The sequence below is a fragment of the Mizuhopecten yessoensis genome, unplaced genomic scaffold (genome assembly GCF_002113885.1).
Source record: "Mizuhopecten yessoensis strain PY_sf001 unplaced genomic scaffold, ASM211388v2 scaffold11137, whole genome shotgun sequence".
NCBI classification, from domain to species: Eukaryota; Metazoa; Mollusca; class Bivalvia; order Pectinida; family Pectinidae; genus Mizuhopecten; species Mizuhopecten yessoensis.
In genome coordinates, this window is record NW_018408898.1 from 433027 (window position 1) to 453962 (window position 20936).

The following is a 20936-nucleotide window of genomic DNA, read 5'->3' on the forward strand; positions in this document are numbered from 1 at the left end:
GGGGGTAAATAGCAATTGTATGTACAATTAAAATAATTCAATTGATACTGAAGTTAATATGTTACAAATGTATTAACTGTTTTCTTTGTTTGAAGAGGTATCAATCTGTGATATTTGCTTAATCTGTGATATTTGAAGCTATTCATATACAAAACTGTTACAGGTACAGCTGAAAAATTGTATATTTTCACTTTCAATTGAAATCCCAATTTACCTGATATTTCAATAAACTTTGCCTCTGTGATAGAATCTTTGTCCCTCAATCTTAGTCGCAGGTTGTACCGATGCCAGTCTGATTTGTAGTGTCTTGTCTGAAAAACAATGGTTCATCCACATTTTTGTTATTAAAGGAACAATCTTCACTCAACAGCTTCAATGAAGAAAGAGCAAGCAATTCAAATGTCTTCAATATATTTCTGGATTGTTTAAAAATAAATCGTCTGAATATATGTTCCGGATTTCTTTGTTAGATGTACATGTACTGGTATAGGGCAAGGGCGTCTTGCCAAACTTATCTCTGGACAGAAATGTAACATTATATACACACATGTTTCTCGACAATAGGATGGTAAAAAAAAAAAAATGTGTTCATAATACGTGTAAATGTATATTTATTTGGATATTTTAATAATTACGATGTGTTCATTTTGTTTTAATCATGAAGCACAGGTCCTGGGAAAGATTTTTAATGAATAATTTAATTTTACTCTATTTCCTTTCCATGGCCGCTACATGATAAAGTGTTGCAACAGTACCTCTGAATATTAATAAGCACTGAAAAATCAGCTCTCAGAGAGCTGCAATAGTTTGTTATAGGAGGGAGCTGGACTTTTATTCCAGTATGCATAATTGCTGTTTTCATAATAAAATTGCATTTAAGTATGTGAAACAAAAATTATTTCTGTCTTGGAAGGAGTTGTTTTAACATGTTACACAAATAAAAAAAAAAAATCACCTTCAAGCTTTTTCCCCCTTGATTTGTTTTATTACAATTACCTGGGTAAACAACATTTTATATTCAGACCAAGTTCCATTATTTTAAAGATGCACAATTAGACTGATATTGTACCTATAAATATATACTGTATATTTTTAACATCATATTAAACAATGAAAGGAGTATCATGTTTATTTAATAGTTAAACTTCCTTAAAATTTTGTTAATTTATCATACCAATACAAATACTACCAGTCTGGAGGGTAGTAAGGATTGGTATTCTGTGGTCATAAGCAGTCTACTACGGTAGTCTGGCCAGTAGATTGTATGTGGTATTTGACAGTACAAGCTATTTTCTGCTTTAGGTATGGATGATTAGATAAGTTTTCAATGCATTATAGTTTTTGGCAGTGGTACAGGGGTCCTTAGGGTTTTACCTGCTCCTCCCTAGAAGTGAAGTCAGTTGTACAATAGTTACAGGACATCTTCTCTGACACAGACGTATAGTCGGCCCGCTGTTGTACTACAACCTCTGGAGGTAATAAAATCATTATTATAAGTTGTGTGATGTCCCTGTCAGAATATGATTTACTGCTGCATGCAATGTAATTAGAGTTGTCAAACTGGATAAATTTTAGTAACAGGTAACACAGTCTACTACAGTTAAGGTAACACAGTCTACTACAGTTAAGGTAACACAGTCTACTAAAACAATCTTCCAACAGAAGAACCAGTTTACTGATCAACTTGATAATCAAAACAATAAAACACAACCAAAACAGCTTAATTACAAAAAGTATTATTCAGAAATTATTTCACTATATATATATAATGTACTTGTACATGTACCCTGATATTTATCTCATGAACATGTTGATAAAATGTTCAACACCCAAACAACAAATTACATATTTCTTAATTTAACCATTTTATAATGCACATATAGGTGCAATCTCTACCTGGCTGAGTGCTGTCTGCTTCCCTTGCTGCTGGAGTGCCTTGACTCTCTCGTGTAGGGTTACAGGCTGCTAGTGTGAGGTCTGTGAGCTGAGCCAGGGCCTGGCCAGTGTTGTATAGTAGACAGGTCGAGTACTGCCTCGATTGTCTCTTCTGCATCTTCTTCGGAGTACCTGGAGGAGTGCTTGCAGATGTGGATGCCATTTCTGATGGAAAAAAATGGAAACAGAAATAATTTAAAGTTATATATAATCAAGCAACATTTTAAAGCAAGTTTATGAATTACAAAAGGATCAATTTGCATAAGTCTGAATATTTTCAAGATTAATAAAATACCTTGTCAACAATTCAAAACAATATTATCAGATTGAGGAGTTTTTATCTATCCATCCAACTTGAGCTCCATGCTTTACCAGTATAATACAGGTAAATTTGCTGTTTGAGCCATATCAGAAAATTAATTAAGGTAGTATGTATGATACATGTACAAACATATATACACGTCTTCATTGAACATGCACTCACACACATAAACCAAATTGCTCTGAAATGCCCTCATGGTATTTATTTTAACGAAAATGACATATTGTCATCAATTGTATAATTATGTCAGCACATAGGGCACATTCCTCCCACCCTTTTTGAAGTATTTGCCCCCGAAGACAACACTATTTACAACCCAGGCTCGGGTACATTCCCTTGCCAAGTATACACCCAATACTTGGAACAAGGGTTTAGTCACAAGTACCAATGAATTAGGAGAAAAGAAATGCACGACCAGACCAGGTTTTGAACCTGGGACCCTTCAAAGTCTAGACAGATGCACATGCTCTACTAATTGAGTAACTTGGTTGCCGACAATCAACCCTGAAGACATATACATGTATGAGACCTAATTATATCATCTTCAGTGGGTAAAGTTCTATGAGTCCTAAGGTAACAGGAGTGGAAAAATGTATGGCCATATCAAGACTTGGATTCAATTCTGGGACCTCTGAACTCTTGACAGATATTGGTGGGTTTTTTTACCAATTCAGCAACGTTATACCTTGGTGCCAGCAATCAACCAAGTCCAATTTTGCCTCTGTATATATTATGTAACAATCACAATTGATGGTGATCATTTTCCTAAAAGAGAAGTTGCTGATTAGTCTAAACAAGAATTCCACGGGAGTGGATGTGTCGCCTGCTCAGTGCTTTGAGTAAGAAAAGTGGTTTGGCTTGAGTTATCACGTAAACAGATATGCCATAACGCTGAAAGTTGAAACTCGTTAGAAAAACCTGTAATATATGTTAAACATTATTGCTTCTAGTTATAGCATTACTGTAAAAAATTTGAAAGGAATTGATTAGAAAATAAAAAAGGTTCTTGCATTTCCTACGTAATGCCCTTATTTGGCAACAAGCAAGACCAGCATCGCCTCATTGGTATCCATAAAATAATTCTTGAAAATGCAAGTATGCTTAGCACTGCATGAAGTTTGAGTTTGATCGGCCCAAGGAAACTAAGTTATCGCACGAAAACAGATTTTCTATTTATAGTAACAGTAACCTTGACCTTTGACCTTCGGACCTGAAAAGCAATCCCAAGCAAGCACTTTTGGTAAGAAAGCACTGCATGAAGTTTGAGTTTGATCGGCCCAAGGAAACACAAGTTTTCGCATGAAAAACCTCTGTGCGGAAGCCGACGCCGCCGCCATAGCAATACCTATGTGTCACCAGCTTTTCGCAGGCGACACAAAAATGACCCTTTAAAAATCAGTAGACTGGGATGCTTCAGGTGGCGGGTTAAATCCCCGGATGAAGGTAGCTAATCTCTCTTTCCTCTTACATTAATAACAACATACATGTAGCTATTTTGTGAAAATAATATATAACCAATTACTATTATGAGAGAACCTTTCTATTACCAGATATCTAAGTCATTATTGCATGATAGTCTCTAAAACGACATAAACTGTCATTATATTCGGATACATCAGTCTGAAATAAATATCTTCTTTTAATCTTTTTCTTATAAACGCGTTAGGAGCATAGTTATTCAGACTACATGATACAAAGCTTTGTCATTATCATGAGATAACAATGTCGTAATCAGGTCCAGTACACTCTGTTGATTGAGCTATAGCTATAAAGACCTTTATCATATGTTTACTAATAATAACACCCTTTTTGTATGTGTAATAATTAAGTCTAAAATTTCCACTTAATGCTGTCTACTTTTAATGTAAACAAACAAATTGTTGGCATGGAACAACTGCGGTATTATGGAAAATAATTTAAAGATTGATTTACAAAGCCCCACCCAAATTTTTATAACCATATCATTTTGTAGGAATTTGGGAATTTCTAAATGTTGACTTTTTAAGTATAATTGTTACTGTTTTGTTTATATACATCATTGTTTTTGTTACCACTTTTATGCATATAAATAAGATAAAGAAGTATTTGTTTGTGTATGTTAGGATAAAAATGTATGATAAAAAGTTTATGATATGACCATTTTGATATCACACCCCATATCAGCCTGAGAGTCCTGATATTAGGACTCTAGGGCTGATTGGGGGGAGTTGATATCAAAATGGTCATATCATATACTTTTTATCATATGTTTTTATCCTTTAAAATAAACAAAACATACACAAATTCTTACAAAATGATATGGTTATAAAAATTTGGGTGGGGCTTTGTAAATCAATCTTTAAAATTATTTTATGATAATCTCTAAATATAGATAATTTACCTATAAATTATAGCTGTATTAAGCTAGAATTTCTTTGATTTCAATTTTCATTAAATTAAAGCAAAATCGCATAAAACAATAAGGTTTATGGTAATGTTGAATACAAAAAGCATGCATTTAGATGTTTATTTTCATTTTTCATAAATGTAAAATTTCCATTTTTTTTACATCATTATTTTTTTAAAAAGAAAACTTATACAATGTATCTTATGGTGTTTTTTTTATCAACCTAATGATAACATCTTCTTTTTAAAGCGACTTTGTTTCGTTTTCCTTAAAAAACAAAATCACATGAAAATAGCTCAAAAGACCTATTTCAGATAGGTCAATAGAGCTATTATAGGTCATTACAGCTATATATATAGCTCAATAGGCAGAGTGTTCTGAGCCTGGTTATAGATAAAAAAATCTCTGTGGCAATATTGGCTTCCATAACCTCCACCCAAACAAATCTATTTTAAATATTTCGGACCAAGTTCCCGACGTCAGATACAATACAATACAATAAACTTTATTTAACGTCGGATATTTAAAAACATTTAACATTAGCTATTAAAAGCTATTATTCCGACAAACATAAGTATATATAAAACATTATGAAACATTAACAGAGAGTGTTAAGACATAAGTCTCCATGCCAAGATAATTATAATATTACTGTAAAATGCAATAAGAAATAGATGGCTAAGATAACATTGGTTGTATTGAAATAACCTTGATGCTCACCTTAGTTAATCTGCGGTAACTTGTCAACTACAACACGTTCGATTACAGCGTTTGGTTTTATCACTAGTCTGGATCTAGGGATTCAATATATTGCATCACCATTTGGCAATGTTTATCGCTGTGTGGTGCAATCGATAACGCTTGTAAATCTACACTGATTCCCTGATGATATCACGCAAGGAAAGTTTTATTGTGTTAAGTCAAGCGTCCATTAAATATAATTACTGAAACAATAAATAGGCCTAAGTGTAATTTTGCAAAAACAACAACAACAGCCGGACCAGTCGATGGAACCAATGGACGCGGCCATCTTGAAAATACCCGGATTATAAACTATTTACGACATTTACATTTTATCATTGATAGTTTAAATTATTCAAGATGAGAATACATATTAATTATTGTTAGTAGAAATGATTCTATACAATACGATAACAGTTCATGCACCAATCTAGATAGCATTCTATATTTGTTTTTGCGACAACAGTAGTGTTCCGCTTATGACCCCAATGTGATTGTCGTTATCGGATCCACTTCGTCTTACGGTCTTATCAAAACTAAGCATGGCTGTGCCTCGTGTGAAGCTTCCCGGTACTGACATTGAAGTGTCAAGAGTTTGCCTAGGATGCTGGCAATTCAACGGTAACAAAGACACCATCAACTGGGATGCGCAAACCGTCGAGGTAGGCAATAGATCTTTTGGCCCCTCCCCCTTTAAAAAAGTATCGGACTTGAGCAAGACTATAACTCTAACGATAGTAATTTCCAGGTCTTCGTCTATTCCAAGATTTGAGAGGACTTTTCGGCTGTTACTCATCCGTATTTACCTAGTAGAAATGAGCACTGTGAAATTTTGTTGTCATTTTTGGCCCTGTCCTCCTCCATACCCCCAACCCACAGGTGCTGGGGCACACCAGCACACTCTGCCGATACTCCAACAATGTTAGAGGTTTTACACGGCGAAAAACATTTGACAGGCGCCACGTAACAGTCGGCAAAATCATATCCGATTGAAAAAAGGCCGACCAGCGGCCTCTCATGTTATGGGAGTAACTCTGCCGATTGAGCTATATAGCTATAAAGACTATATATCTATATACATCTATAAATTATAGCGGTATTGAGCTATATTTTCTCAGATTTCAATTCTCATTTAATTAAAGCAAAGTCGCATAAAACAATAAGGTTTATGGTAATGTTGACTACAAAAAGCATACAGTTAGATGTTTATTTTCATTAAATGTAAAAAAAATAACAACATTATTTTTTAAAAAGATGTCATTTGTTATCAACCTAATGATACAATCTTCTTTTAAAAGCGACTTTGTTTCGTTTTCCTTAAAAAAGAAAATCAATTGAAAATAGCTCAAAATACCTATTTCAGACGTTAGGTCATAGGTCTTTACAGCTATATAGCTCAATCGGCAGAGTGTGCTGGACCTGCACCACAGTAGTTTGAAGTTTAAATATAAATATAAACTTTATTGATTTTAAAACAATTATGAAACAAGTTATTTCAAGTACCAGAGAAAACCCTCCTGGACGAGCAGGTGACCCTATACCTTCTCACGTCCGATCGGGGAATCAAACTCAGGTCGCCTTGGTGAAAGGCAAGTGCGCTATCCACTGCGCCACCCGAGCACCAATCCACTGTGCCACCAGACCACCAACGTTTAATCATATAAGTATAACAATTATAATATTTTTTAAAAAATCCTGTCATTACTGACTCCTGTGGACACATTCATGTATGATGTACATGTGCAACAGTTTAATATATACCATATTATAGTATGTATTATAGAGTATAGTGAAAAGGTGAAAATTAAGTTATGGGGTCACCTTCTCAATCACATGGGTTTTCCCTGGGTTCTCCAGTTTCCCCCTTATTAAGACCCCTTGTGTGCACCAACATCTGGGCCAACAATATGTTAAATATAAGCTAGAGATATAACCTGTTTCATGACTGTTGTAGAATAACTAATATTTAGTTGTTTAATTAAAATCAGCTAGCCCTGCTTGTACGCATCAGTGAAGCCTACATTATACCTGTATACCTTATACATTGTATAGCTGTGGCTGTTACTCTACTGTAAACCAGGTAAGGGATGACCCAGCATGCCATGGCTAGGTGGTAAATTAGACAGAACAAGACGTCACACGGGACAAGATTGTATGTGGGACAAGTCCATGAGTACTGAGTATACTGATAGATTGCATGGTTTCTTATTATCTTAGCCAAGCATTTATTCATATAGTGTCTCTTTAAGTTGGAGGATTATGTAAACACATGCATATATATGTATCCTGACATAATTTATTCTATAACTTGTATTTGATTTGCATCAAATTAAATTTGAAGGCTTTAAATACTGCAGTTTGTCTTAACATTCAGTTTTTTAAGTAACAAATACGGTCCCATATCCTGCCTACATTTTGTAGTTTCCCTGTCTTCCCAAAATTGTGAAGTATCTGTAGTGTTTGATTTTATCTCAGCATTATTGGCTTAGGAGTCTGAAAGATAAACAGTTGTGATATTAAATACAAATAAGGTCATGGTCAGATCCAACACTGACCTACATGTGTATGTATTCCTGTGCTGTGGTGTGCTGTGGGAATCTTGGACATTATCTGACTACACCATACCGTACTTATTGATGATAAACCCAGGTTTATAGTAATTAATAAGCTCCCCTTGGGACTAATCCATGTTTTGTGGGACTTAAAGGGTGTATAATTTAATATTTATAGTACTGTAACAGGAAAGAGAGTAGTGTGCTTCCTCAAGGGATGAAAACAACTGCAATCCCAGACTTCCTAGACAGAAGTTCTACCACTGAGCTAAAGGGAAATTCCCTTTTAGTGCGGAGCTTGAAGGCGACCGTAATCCTATGTTCAATTAAAATCTGCCACAGTACTAGCCCAGAGGCAGATATTGATATATTCAACTGAAGCCCAACATATATAAGTTATTGTATTATTAGGACCCCGTATCAGAGATACGGGTGCCCTATAGTAATCACTGTCTGTCTGTCTGTCCGTCCACAAATTTTGTGCTTGGCTGATAACTTTGGTATTTTTTGACCGATGTACATGAAACTTGGTCAAGATGTTTAGTTCACAAAAATACACACAGGGTCAAAGGTCAAGGTCATCAGGTTCAAATGTCAAGGTCAAATTTTGCATCTTTTCACTGATGAACACTTTGTTATGACATGATGAAGCAAAGTTGATCAGAATTAAACAAGGAGTCAACCTGACCAAGTGTCAAGTTCATTGGGTCAAAGGTCAAGGTTAAATTTTGGATCTTTTTACTGGTGAACATTTTGGTATGACACTTTGAAGCAATGTTGCTCAGAATTAAACAAGGAGTCAACTGATCAAAGGTCAAGGTCATCAGGGGTCAAAGTCAAATTTTATAGCTTTTCACAAATGAGGATTTTATGACTTGAAGCAAAGTTGTTCGGAATTTAACAAAGAGACACACTGAGGTAAAAAGTTGAGGTCAAAGGTTAAGGTCATAAGATTCAACGGTCAAGGTCAAATTTTGCATCTTTTCACTGATGAACATTTTGTTATGACATGATGAAGCAAAGTTAATCAGAATTAAACAAGGAGTCAACCTGACCAAATGTCAAGGTCATTGGGTCAAAGGTCAAGGTTAAATTTTGTATCTTTTCACTGGTGAACATTTTGGTATGACATGATGAAGCAATGTTGCTCAGAATTAAACAAGGAGTCAATTGACCAAAGGTAAAGGTCACTGGGTCAAAGGTCAAGGTAAAATTTAGTATTTCTTTGCTTGTGAACATTTCATTATGACACTTTGAAGAAATGTTTGTGGGAATTACACAAGGAGTCATTTGACCAAAGGGCAAGGTCAGTGGGTCAAAAGTCAAGGTCAAATTTTGAATCTTTTCACTGATGAACATCATGAAGCAAAGTTGGTCCGAATTTTAAAAGGAGTCAACTGACTTAAGGTCAAGGTCACGTGGTCAATGTCAAGGTCAATTATTGTATCATTTTACGGATGAACTTTTTTTATGTTATTATGTAGCAAACTTGTTCAGAACTTAACACAGAGTCAACTGACCTTAGGTCCAGGTTACGGGGTCCAAAGGGTCAAGGTCAAGTTTTTTATTTTTCACTGATGAACATTTTGTTATGATATTATGAAGCAAAGTTGGTGGGAATTAAAGAATAAGTCAAGTGACCAAAGATCAGGGTCACTGAGTTAATTGTCAAGGTCATTTGGGTCAAAAGGTCAAAGGTAAAGTGGATTTCTGACTTTGACCCTGGCTCTTGATGGAGGAGGTGAAATAAAACAAATCAAAGCTAACAAATGAGTATTGCACCAGTATTTACATTTCTGTTAGCCCAGCAAATATGGAGGTGGAAGGAAACAAGACTCACATTATAGTACATGTAAAATGTATATTTTGCTTCCTTGCGATTCTTTTTGAAGTCCAAATGTCAAACGTCAAGCTCAGCTATATGGGCTGATTACTTCTTGAGGTTTATGGGGGATGTATCGCCACAAGACGGGGCCCTTACTGACCTGTCAGTGTTCTAGTTATTAATGATTAATATCATATCTGTAACCTAATGATGTTCTTTAATCTGAATTTTTTCTTTTGCAGCAATCCTGTGCTATTGTAGACAAATGCTTAGAGATTGGAGTGAATTTCTTCGATACAGCAGAGGTATATTAAGTATTAGTTGACTTTCTGATCATGTTGTTCTGTGTAAGTTTCTGAGAGGTTTTATTCTATCTAATAAATTTTTTGTTAGATTAGATGTAGACATAGGCGTAACCTACGCCAAAAATCTGTTTTACTAATGGTCTTAACTTTTAGCTACATGTAAGTCTACGTCTGCGTCTGAGTAAGTTCACACGTACGGCTACGTCTGCGTCTGAGTAAGTTCACACGTACGGCTACGTCTGCGTCTGAGTAAGTTCACACGTACGGCTACGTCTGCGTCTGAGTAAGTTCACACGTACGGCTACGTCTGCGTCTGAGTAAGTTCACACGTACGGCTACGTCTGCGTCTGAGTAAGTTCACACGTACGGCTACGTCTGCGTCTGAGTAAGTTCACACGTACGGCTACGTCTGCGTCTGAGTAAGTTCACACGTACGGCTACGTCTGCGTCTGAGTAAGTTCACACGTACGGCTACGTCTGCGTCTGAGTAAGTTCACACGTACGGCTACGTCTGCGTCTGAGTAAGTTCACACGTACGGCTACGTCTGCGTCTGAGTAAGTTCACACGTACGGCTACGTCTGCGTCTGAGTAAGTTCACACGTACGGCTACGTCTGCGTCTGAGTAAGTTCACACGTACGGCTACGTCTGCGTCTGAGTAAGTTCACACGTACGGCTACGTCTGCGTCTGAGTAAGTTCACACGTACGGCTACGTCTGCGTCTGAGTAAGTTCACACGTACGGCTACGTCTGCGTCTGAGTAAGTTCACACGTACGGCTACGTCTGCGTCTGAGTAAGTTCACACGTACGGCTACGTCTGCGTCTGAGTAAGTTCACACGTACGGCTACGTCTGCGTCTGAGTAAGTTCACACGTACGGCTACGTCTGCGTCTGAGTAAGTTCACACGTAAGGCTACGTCTGCGTCTGAGTAAGTTCACACGTACGGCTACGTCTAACCCTATGTTTACATTCAAAGTTATGATCTTTTGATAAAACGGACCTTACGCACACATAACTAAAATCACAACTCAACTAACATATACGCTTACATCTACGTTTGCGTCTGGACTTAAGACCTTTAGTAAAACTCAGTCCAGAACACTGTATACTGGGAAACTTTCGCCCTATGATTAATACAAGTCCTAATTGCCCAGTGTTCATTTTGCCCTTCTTGTTTGACTTCTATGTTTATTAATGTTCAATGTGGTGATGAATTTGCTCTCAATACATGCAGTAGGCCATCATATATTAGAAATTAATCATACATTGTATTTTAGTATACACTCTAGTTTCCATCAGTTATATAGGACTCCTTCATAGGTCTCATGATTATAGGCTAGAGGATCAAGGCTATCAAAAACTGACGTTTAAATTGCTTGTCTGTTATTATATATTTCCGATTATTATGATTTGTTATTCTGGTGAATAGGATACATGTGTATTGTAATAAGTAGTATTCAATGTAACAGCACTACCAATATTTAATTGTTTTTCTAATTGATCTTTTAAAGTGAGGCTTACTTTACAGGGGTATGCTGGATCAGAAGAGGTTTTGGGGAAAGCCCTGAAGGGGAAAAGGGACCAGGCCGTAGTCGCCACAAAGTTTGGTTTCAGGGATGGACCTTCGACACCTCCCTATAGCCCGGAACAGATTGATGAAGCGATCACTAAGAGTCTGCGTAAACTGGAGATGAGCTATGTAGACCTTCTACAGGTCAGTGTTAAACACATATTTATTCATTTTTTTTTATTTTATTTTTTTTTAAATTCCATTTTCCATATAGATGTACATGTACCTCAAGGCTAGCTTCATTTCTTTTGAAGATTTACATATACTTAAGTAACTCAAAATTCGTATGAAATTTGTGTAAAAAATGTATAAGTGTCCTTAACCCATTCACACCTGCAGACACATTTAAGCTCTTCCCATTCAAAGGTTGCAATGGTTCATTACTAATATAAATGTAAGGGGTGAATGAGTTAAACAAGTACTTCTTCAATCAAAGTTCAGCTTGTTATTGATGTTCATAACATTGAACTTTGTTTTCACCACTTTATGATTACATGACAGGTACATTTTCCGAGTTTCCTGTGCGACTTTGACCAGTGTATAAAAGAGCTGGACAGACAAATAGCCCTGGGAAGAATCCGCAGCTATGGTGTATCAAACTTTGGACCCAAAAATATCAAAGCTTTCTCAGATGCAGGTGCCAAGATGGTCTCCAACCAGGTACATTTTTATCTCACCTGACCTACGTGGCCAAGTAAGCTAACATACAGTATACTGTGGTGTAGCGACTGTTTATCCTCCGTCTGTTGTCCGTTTGGCGTCAACATTTTTACTTCTAGCATTTTCCTATTTCCAAGAGACCTAGGGTGATAAGATTCGGCCTGTAGCATGCTGAAATCATGTCGTAAATTTTGTTCATCTGACTGTCCTTGACCCACTTTTAATGTGATAGGGGTCAAATGTAGAGTACTGAGATATTACTGAGATATAAATGTAGAGTACGTATACTGAGATATTAATGTAGAGTACTGAGATATTAATGTAGAGTACTGAGATATTAATGTAGAATACTGAGATATTAATGTAGAGTTCTGAGATATTAATGTAGAGTACTGAGATATTAATGTAGAGTACTGAGATATTAATGTAGAGTTCTGGGATATTAATGTATTCTGAGATATTAATGTAGAGTACTGAGATATTAATGTAGAGTACTGAGATATTAATGTAGAGTACTGAGATATTAATGTAGAGTATTGAGATATTAATGTAGAGTACTGATATATTAATGTAGAATACTGAGATATTAATGTAGAGTACTGAGATATAAATGTAGAGTACTGAGATATTAATGTAGAGTTCTGAGATATTAATGTAGAGTTCTGAGATATTAATGTAGAGTTCTGAGATATTAATGTAGAGTACCGAGATATTAATGTAGAATACTGAGATATTCATGTAGAGTACTGGGATATTAATGTAGAGAACTGAGATATTAATGTAGAGTACTGAGATATAAGTACTGAGATATTAATGTAGAGTACTGAGATATCAATGTAGAGTACTGAGATATTAATGTAGAGTATTGAGATAATAATGTAGAGTACTGATATATTAATGTAGAATACTGAGATATTAATGTAGAGTACTGAGATATAGATGTAGAGTACTGAGATATTAATGTAGAGTACTAACATATATATGTAGAGTACTGAGATATTAATGTAGAGTACTGATATATACATGTAGAGTACTGAGATATTAATGTAGAGTTCTGAGATATTAATGTAGAGTTCTGAGATATTAATGTAGAGTTCTGAGATATTAATGTAGAGTTCTGAGATATTAATGTAGAGTACTGAGATATACATGTAGAGTACTGCGATATTAATGTAGAGTACTGAGATATACATGTAGAGTACTGCGATATTAATGTAGAGTACTGAGATATACATGTAGAGGACTGAGATATTAATGTAGAGTACTGAGATATAAGTACTGAGATATTAATGTAGAGTACTGAGATATAAATGTAGAGTACTGAGATATAAATGTAGAGTACTGAGATATTAATGTAGAATACTGAGATATTAATGTAGAGTTCTGAGATATTAATGTAGAGTTCTGAGATATTAATGTAGAGTTCTGAGATATTAATGTAGAGTTCTGAGATATTAATGTAGAGTTCTGAGATATTAATGTAGAGTACTGAGATATACATGTAGAGTACTGAGATATTAATGTAGAGTTCTGAGATATTAATGTAGAGTACCGAGATATTAATGTAGAATACTGAGATATTCATGTATAGTACTGGGGTATTAATGTAGAGTACTGAGATATTAATGTAGATTATTGAGATATTAATGTAGAGTACTGATATATTAATGTAGAATACTGAGATTTTAATGTAGAGTACTGAGATATAAATGTAGAGTACTGAGATAGTAATGTAGAGTACTGAGATATTAATGTAGAGTATTGAGATAATAATGTAGAGTACTGATATATTAATGTAGAATACTGAGATTTTAATGTAGAGTACTGAGATATAAATGTAGAGTACTGAGATATTAATGTAGCGAACTGAGATATTAATGTAGAGTACTGAGATATTATTGAGATATTAATGTAGAGTACTGAGATATTAATGAGATATTAAGGTAGAGTACTGAGATATTAATGTAGAGTACTGAGATATTAATGAGATATTAATGTAGAGTACTGAGATATTAATGAGATATTAAGGTAGAGTACTGAGATATTAATGTAGAGTACTGAGATATTAAGGTAGAGTACTGAGATATTAAGGTAGAATACTGATACTGAGATATGATACTCATTGTAGATGGGGTACAACCTACTGTGGAGATCAGCTGAGTTTGATGTGATACCGGAGTGTAAGAAGAGGGACATCGGAATCCTTGCTTACTCACCTCTCCAGCAGGGCCTGCTCAGTGGCGGGTTCACGTCAGCAGAAACTTTTCCTGAGGGAAGAAAGAGGGGCAAGCTTTTCTCTCCAGAAAGGTTATTACACAGACAGCATATCTAGGGTCTTTCTGATGAAAATGTTTTATCATGGTCTGAAAATGGTATCAATAATTTAGTTTTAATATTTATAGATATCAGGTTGGTATATGTGTAGGTGACATGTCAAGGAATTATCATATTTATGATAAATTAAGTGTTCTGTTAATGACATTTTATTAAGGTTTAGTAATTTATAATTAATACATTGAGGTAATACCAGGTTGTGACTTGACTATGTCAGTTAAAATCAGTACTTGAAGAAGAATATCTATTGAAATAGAATATTAATTATAATCAAAAACTTTATCTTAGTCGGGGCCATACATTATGTAGGCAGTTTCATTAAGGTAAAAATTTACTTTCAAATTGTAATCTGTACAAACTTTTAAAATAATGTAACAATGCTTTGGTCCTCACATCTGCAGTGGGTGTTTTTTATGACATCATCAATGAGCTGTTGGTGTAAATTTAGATTTTCAATTAATTTAAACAAATGGAGTACATATATATGATATAACTCAAAACAGTCAATTTATAAATATATTTTAATGTATTATGTATTGTATGAGGAGAAAGGACTATATTTGCATTCAAATGAAAAGAAAATTATCTGTAACTTTAAACTGTTTTAGAATAACAAGGGTTTATATTTTGGAGTTTGGAAACAATAAAAATTATGTAAGTTTTCCTGAACTTCTCCAACAATTTCCAAGGAAAAACTTAAGGGAATTTCCCTAACTAACAGAATGTTCACATAACTTTGGCATAACACAATGTTCGCATAACTTGCGCATGGTCACACATTGTAGAGACCAAGCAGTGTCTGTCTAAAGGCTACAGGGCCTGAATAAAACGACAAATGTCTTGAACCTTCCTCACACAAATCGTGAGGAGTTTTGATGTGACAAAGCCCTGATCTGTCAAGTTGAATTGATTTTTGATTGGAAACTTTTATGTTCACACAGCTGCAAATCTGCCAGACATGGTCAACCTGGAGCTGAGAAGGAAGTGTTTGAGGTAATGTGAATCCTACCAATGTAATGCAGGGTGTTTAGGTAATGTGAATCCTACCAATGTAATGCAGGGTGTTTAGGTAATGTAAATCCTACCAAAGTAATGCAGGGTGTTTAGGTAATGTGAATCCTACCAAAGTAATGCATGGTGTTGAAGTAATGTGAATCCTACCAAAGTAATGCATGGTGTTGAAGTAATGTGAATCCTACCAAAGTAATGCATGGTGTTGAAGTAATGTGAATCCTACCAAAGTAATGCATGGTGTTGAAGTAATGTGAATCCTACCAAAGTAATGCATGGTGTTGAAGTAATGTGAATCCTACCAAAGTAATGCATGGTGTTGAAGTAATGTGAATCCTACCAAAGTAATGCATGGTGTTGAAGTAATGTGAATCCTACCAAAGTAATGCATGGTGTTGAAGTAATGTGAATCCTACCAAAGTAATGCATGGTGTTGAAGTAATGTGAATCCTACCAAAGTAATGCATGGTGTTGAAGTAATGTGAATCCTACCAAAGTAATGCATGGTGTTGAAGTAATGTGAATCCTACCAAAGTAATGCATGGTGTTGAAGTAATGTGAATCCTACCAAAGTAATGCAGGGTGTTTTTTCCCATTTGTTGCTACCATTCTCACTGGAATTTCGGTGACTGTTAAAAATAAGCCATTTTCCAGCTGCAATTTCAAATATCATGCTAATTTTCTTTAAATTTGTCAGAATCGCTTCATAATCAGAACGGGAGTACTCTAAATTTCTGTTTTTTTTACCTCAATGTAGTACATATACATAGTTATTAACATCTTCGAAACCCAGGGATCCGCTCTCACTTCTCTTAATGTTTTGACAAAATCAAAAGATATTTATGCTACCTTGCGGATTATACAAGTAAGGTGTAGTCTCAGATCTTTGGCGAGATCAAAGGAATCTCACTACATCCTAGGAATTGGTCAGGTGTTGTTTTTTTTACCAGAAACCAGTCAAATAGATTACAGCAAGCTTTTGATTTTGTCATGACATAATCCAAGGGTGCAGAAAAGATAAGTGTAACAGGAGGGGGATCTTGGATTTTGACACACTAGATTTTAATACCATTGTAACATGTTCAAAACGTTCTATGATATTGATATTGATAACATTTCATCCTTTTATCTGTCCTGCTCTCCCATATTGACAATTTCTGTTTGAACTTGTTTCTTTTTACTCACACTGCTGTTTATTTTTTAGGCATTGCCCAAATTGCAGGCAATTTGTAAGAATGCTGGTGTAAACATGGCCCAGGCCTCCCTAGCCTGGATTTTACAGCAGGATAACTGTCCTGTGGTCATTGTCGGTGCCAGGACACCTGAACAGATGGTGCAGAACAGTCAAGTCATAACATTGCCAGATGTAAGTATCAATCACACACACAATATCTTAAAAGGTCAAGATTATGACTGCACAAATGATAATTGGGGAGAAGAGTTTTCTACAGAGCTGGAGTATTCTCCCTTGCATATTTAAACATCCCTGTACTACTGCCAATACCTGTAACTGCAGATTGGAAACTGTTTTGCATGTCCTCATCATAAAATAAGGGGCATATAGTGTTGCCGATGTTCGCCCTGTCCTGATTCAATGTAAACATCAAACACTGAACTAATTTCATATGGTGGCAGGGGCATGCATGTCTTATTTTTTCTGACATGAGTGTAGCTTTGATAAGTCATTTCTGAAAAGAAAACTATATCTTATGATATCTTGAGTGTAAAATTTCAGCGTGGCTAGACCGTAAGTGGTAGTGGATCTATGAATTATTCTTATAGTACATGTAATAAATTTGATATGTGTACTCATATACTTCTTGATTGACTCAAGCTGACATGCTCATGATCAAATCTGAACTTTGTTTAATGTTTTCTAAACTTTAAAACCATATGAAAAGTTTTTGTCATATACCTGGATAGAATCAAGTAATATTTATACTGCCTCGTTTGGCATTTATAGTCATAATAAACGCCAACTAGAAATAACAAATTTCCCTGAAGTGCTCTATCACTATTTGTAGTTTATAACTATGCAGCTGGCATTGAATTTATATTGACAATGAATGTAAACTTTAATAACTGCAACGTTTCTTATTTACAGTTTTGAAATGAAAAAAAAATCACATTTTTATTTGTTCATTCAAATAAGGCGCATAGTGAAAATATATATATTTATTGTTTATGCTTGTTCAATTTATGGAACAGCCAACTTCTAGGAAGAGTCAGTAATATCCAATGTCACTATTTGGATGTCATAGTAACAATGACATCAACAATTAGGTCAACGAAATAATATATTCATACAGCGCTGATATGAATGCCACCTGGATTTTGTTCGGTTATAAATACAGTGGTATTGCTATGCAATAGTAAACATTTAACTGTATGTGTATACTTATGTTTGGGTGAAATATTTTCTTGCAGTCAGTTGTTAAGGAGATGTCGGATGTGACTGACCCCGTCAAACAGAGGATTGGACGAGTATTGGACCAATGGGCTCACCCTGACCGTTGTGAATAAACTCATGCTCAAAGGGAATCATATAGTGCTTTATTTGTTGGGATTTAGTAATATAAAAATTGCTTAATTTGAAATGCTGTAAAAATATCTGCTCTGGGGCTGCAAATCAAAAATAATTATACAGCCTGGAAAAGTAAAACAGTATAAATATGAAAAGAAGCAGGTAATGACTTTAGAAAATAAAAATGTTAATTAATTGTGATTTAGAATAATTAACTTTTGAATCAACAAAATCATACAAAGATGAGAGAATTCTGCATTAATTTCCAGCATAGATGTATACCAACTTAAAGTTTTGTCAAGATATTCTTTTTTTTATCACACAGGTTCAAACTCTGTTATTGTAAAAGATAAAAGAATTCTCTTTAGATGAAAATTGTAAGACACAAAGCTAAGCAACAAAAGCAATATTAAACTTGAGAATTCGGTACATGTATTTTTAAGCCATTTTTATTGTTTTATATTTTTGCAATGCAGTGAATTTGTTACAACATTTAAGCAGATTATATTGTACATATTTTGTTTTTGCCATGCTTTAGATGTCTCATGTTCAATATTACTCAAATGGTTGATAATTCACTTCAGAGCTAGTCATTTGTATAATGTACAGGGTTTTTCTGATTCCAAAAAAGGTAAAAATGAACATTTCCCCGAAGGGTTATTTTGGTAGATTGTTTCTATTATCTATCATAACAAAGGAATAGTTTTGTTACCAAAATATGTTGGATGTTTGTCCTATTTTCTGGTAGAATGGCTGGACTGCAAATCATGCTTGAAACAGATTGTCTCCCTTTTGCCAGTGTTACTGTTGTATGTAACCCGCATAGTATGCCTGACAGATATTCGAAATCATTGTCAAGTATTAATTGATGGTTGGATGATCAGGGTTTGTGTGCTGGTTTTTTTAACAACTTTAAAATTATATTTTAGTAAGAAAGCTGGTGGGTTTACATATACATAATTTGTTTTCCATTTCATTTAAGAACACATTTCATAGGTTTCACTTCTACCATTTAATGCTCCAAAGATTTCAATTTGTTTATACATGTTCAATCTTAATTTATATAATTTTTATTTCAATGGTAAATTGCCATATTCTTTGATCCAGGAGACTGTACAATTTCATTTATGATACTATGTGAGAGTAGGATAGAAAAAATGTATTCAAATAGGAAATAAATTAAGATAAATACAAACTCAAAAAACACTATGCATCTTATATTTATGCTGGTATTTATTTAAATAATCACAAAAGGTATAAATGCTGGTATTTATTTAAATAATCACAATAGGTATAAATGCTGGTATACTCGGTGTATCATGATAATGTTGTTCTGAGAGTTCCTGTTAAGGGGGTGATGATGATATACAAATGAAATTTAATAAAAAGAAACACTGAAAATCAAACAAATTTGTTTTTTTATCATTCTATTATTAAGTTATGTTCTTACTGCTGTGAATTGTAAGACGTCGTTGTAAGCATGGATATTCGGAGATAGTGTTTTTCTCCTGCCCACACAACTCCAACAACTCAGGTGGAGTATAAAATGGTCTGGGGTGGATGAGGCGGTATCTGTGCTGTTGCATTCAAGTGAGGTGGCACTATAAATGATGCCGTTGGAAGCAGTCTCACTACAAACAGAACACAATACATCTCCAGCACACAAGCAGGCATACACACATAGAGAGATATTAGCCAGGTGGCATAGGACTGGTAATTAGCGCCTGATAAGGCAGCTCCTGCGAATTCCTCAAAATTGTATTGATTAATGTATATATGCTAATTGTATTGATTGTATAAATTGTATATCTATGTACTGTAAAGCGGTTTAGAGTGACTTAGCTTAGCTAGATAGGGCGCTATATCAAAATTAATAATGTATATTATATTCATATTAATAATTGTCAACACTTATTTTCTGTATAGATAATTATAAATAAAACTATACATAAATGGGGAATGAACAGATTTTGCATTCATATATGTTTCATATTATATTTATGCAAAACACCTCCAGAATTCTATATTTCTGACATATTGTCAGAAGTTAAAAAAAATAGCTTAACAATACACATATATATATATATACTCGTGACTAGTGGCTACTTTTCAATGTTCAAATGAAGATTGAGACTAAATCTTAAATACGCTCCTATATGTGCTTTACAGATTTAGCCAAAACAAATACATACAGAAATGTGCAGCTTAAAAGGCACTTCCGCCGTCATATTGAGATCTGGTTCCAGGTGGGTGAACGAATTCAAAAATGGTAAAACTTACATCAAAGAGGACATACGGCCAGGCAGGCATTTGTTGGAGCATCAAAGATGAACATTATTGTTATGAAAGCAATCATTATGGACGATATAACCTCCTTTTTTTGCTGACATCTGAACAAAAGGTCAAACGTTAGAAATGTAATAAAAATGCATTGAAAAAGTACAGTAGTTGCGACTCCAGGAAGCTTTCTGAATTACTTAAAGGGGATGAGACCTTGGTCTATTACTTTGAACCCAGAGGCGCATTAATAACAAGCAATGGTTGTCGCGATATCAGGAAAGGTCAGTGATTGCAAGACGAATAAAAAGCGCAAAGACAGTTTTGTTCTCAATTTATTTTCGATTCTAGTGGGCCTGTGGCTCAGATACCGTACAAGGAAGGTGAAACCATAACCGCCAAGTTTTATGGAGAAAACGCACTGAACACCTGTCAAATGATTCTACATGAAAAAGCAAATTTAGGGTTGAATGGGATCCGGCTAATTCACGAT

General features: G+C 34.8%; 2 protein-coding genes across 2 annotated transcripts in view; one reads left to right on the forward strand and one right to left on the reverse strand.

Moving 5' to 3' along the window:
* LOC110466561 (ankyrin repeat and zinc finger domain-containing protein 1-like) overlaps positions 1–5765 on the reverse strand; it is a 17355-nt gene extending 11590 nt beyond the window's left edge. Inside the window, exons 1-4 of the mRNA XM_021523114.1 lie at positions 5364–5765; positions 1897–2100; positions 1375–1469; positions 215–311 (exon numbers count right to left, since the gene is read on the reverse strand). Coding sequence (XP_021378789.1) covers positions 215–311; positions 1375–1469; positions 1897–2098 — 394 coding nt within the window. The 5' untranslated portion in view covers positions 2099–2100; positions 5364–5765. The remainder of the gene's footprint in view (positions 1–214; positions 312–1374; positions 1470–1896; positions 2101–5363) is intronic.
* Positions 5766–5846: 81 nt separating this feature from the next.
* Positions 5847–19576, forward strand: LOC110466562 (uncharacterized oxidoreductase YajO-like). The gene is made up of 8 exons (XM_021523115.1): positions 5847–6046; positions 10004–10066; positions 11596–11781; positions 12139–12297; positions 14426–14604; positions 15573–15624; positions 16847–17008; positions 18070–19576. Exons 1-8 carry the CDS (start codon positions 5927–5929, stop codon positions 18163–18165), a joined length of 1017 nt encoding a protein of 338 aa, XP_021378790.1. The 5' UTR covers positions 5847–5926; the 3' UTR covers positions 18166–19576.
* Positions 19577–20936: the final 1360 nt, after the last annotated feature.

What these genes read in the sequence shown, in the direction of transcription:
- LOC110466562 (XM_021523115.1), top strand. Translation starts at nt 5,927, where the DNA reads ATGGCTGTGCCTCGTGTGAAGCTTCCCGGTACTGACATTGAAGTGTCA. An exon ending in AAGCTTTTCTCTCCAGAAAG is followed by an intron (nt 14,605 to 15,572) that starts GTTATTACACAG and finishes ATGTTCACACAG; the next exon opens with CTGCAAATCTGCCAGACATG. An exon ending in AAGTCATAACATTGCCAGAT is followed by an intron (nt 17,009 to 18,069) that starts GTAAGTATCAAT and finishes ATTTTCTTGCAG; the next exon opens with TCAGTTGTTAAGGAGATGTC.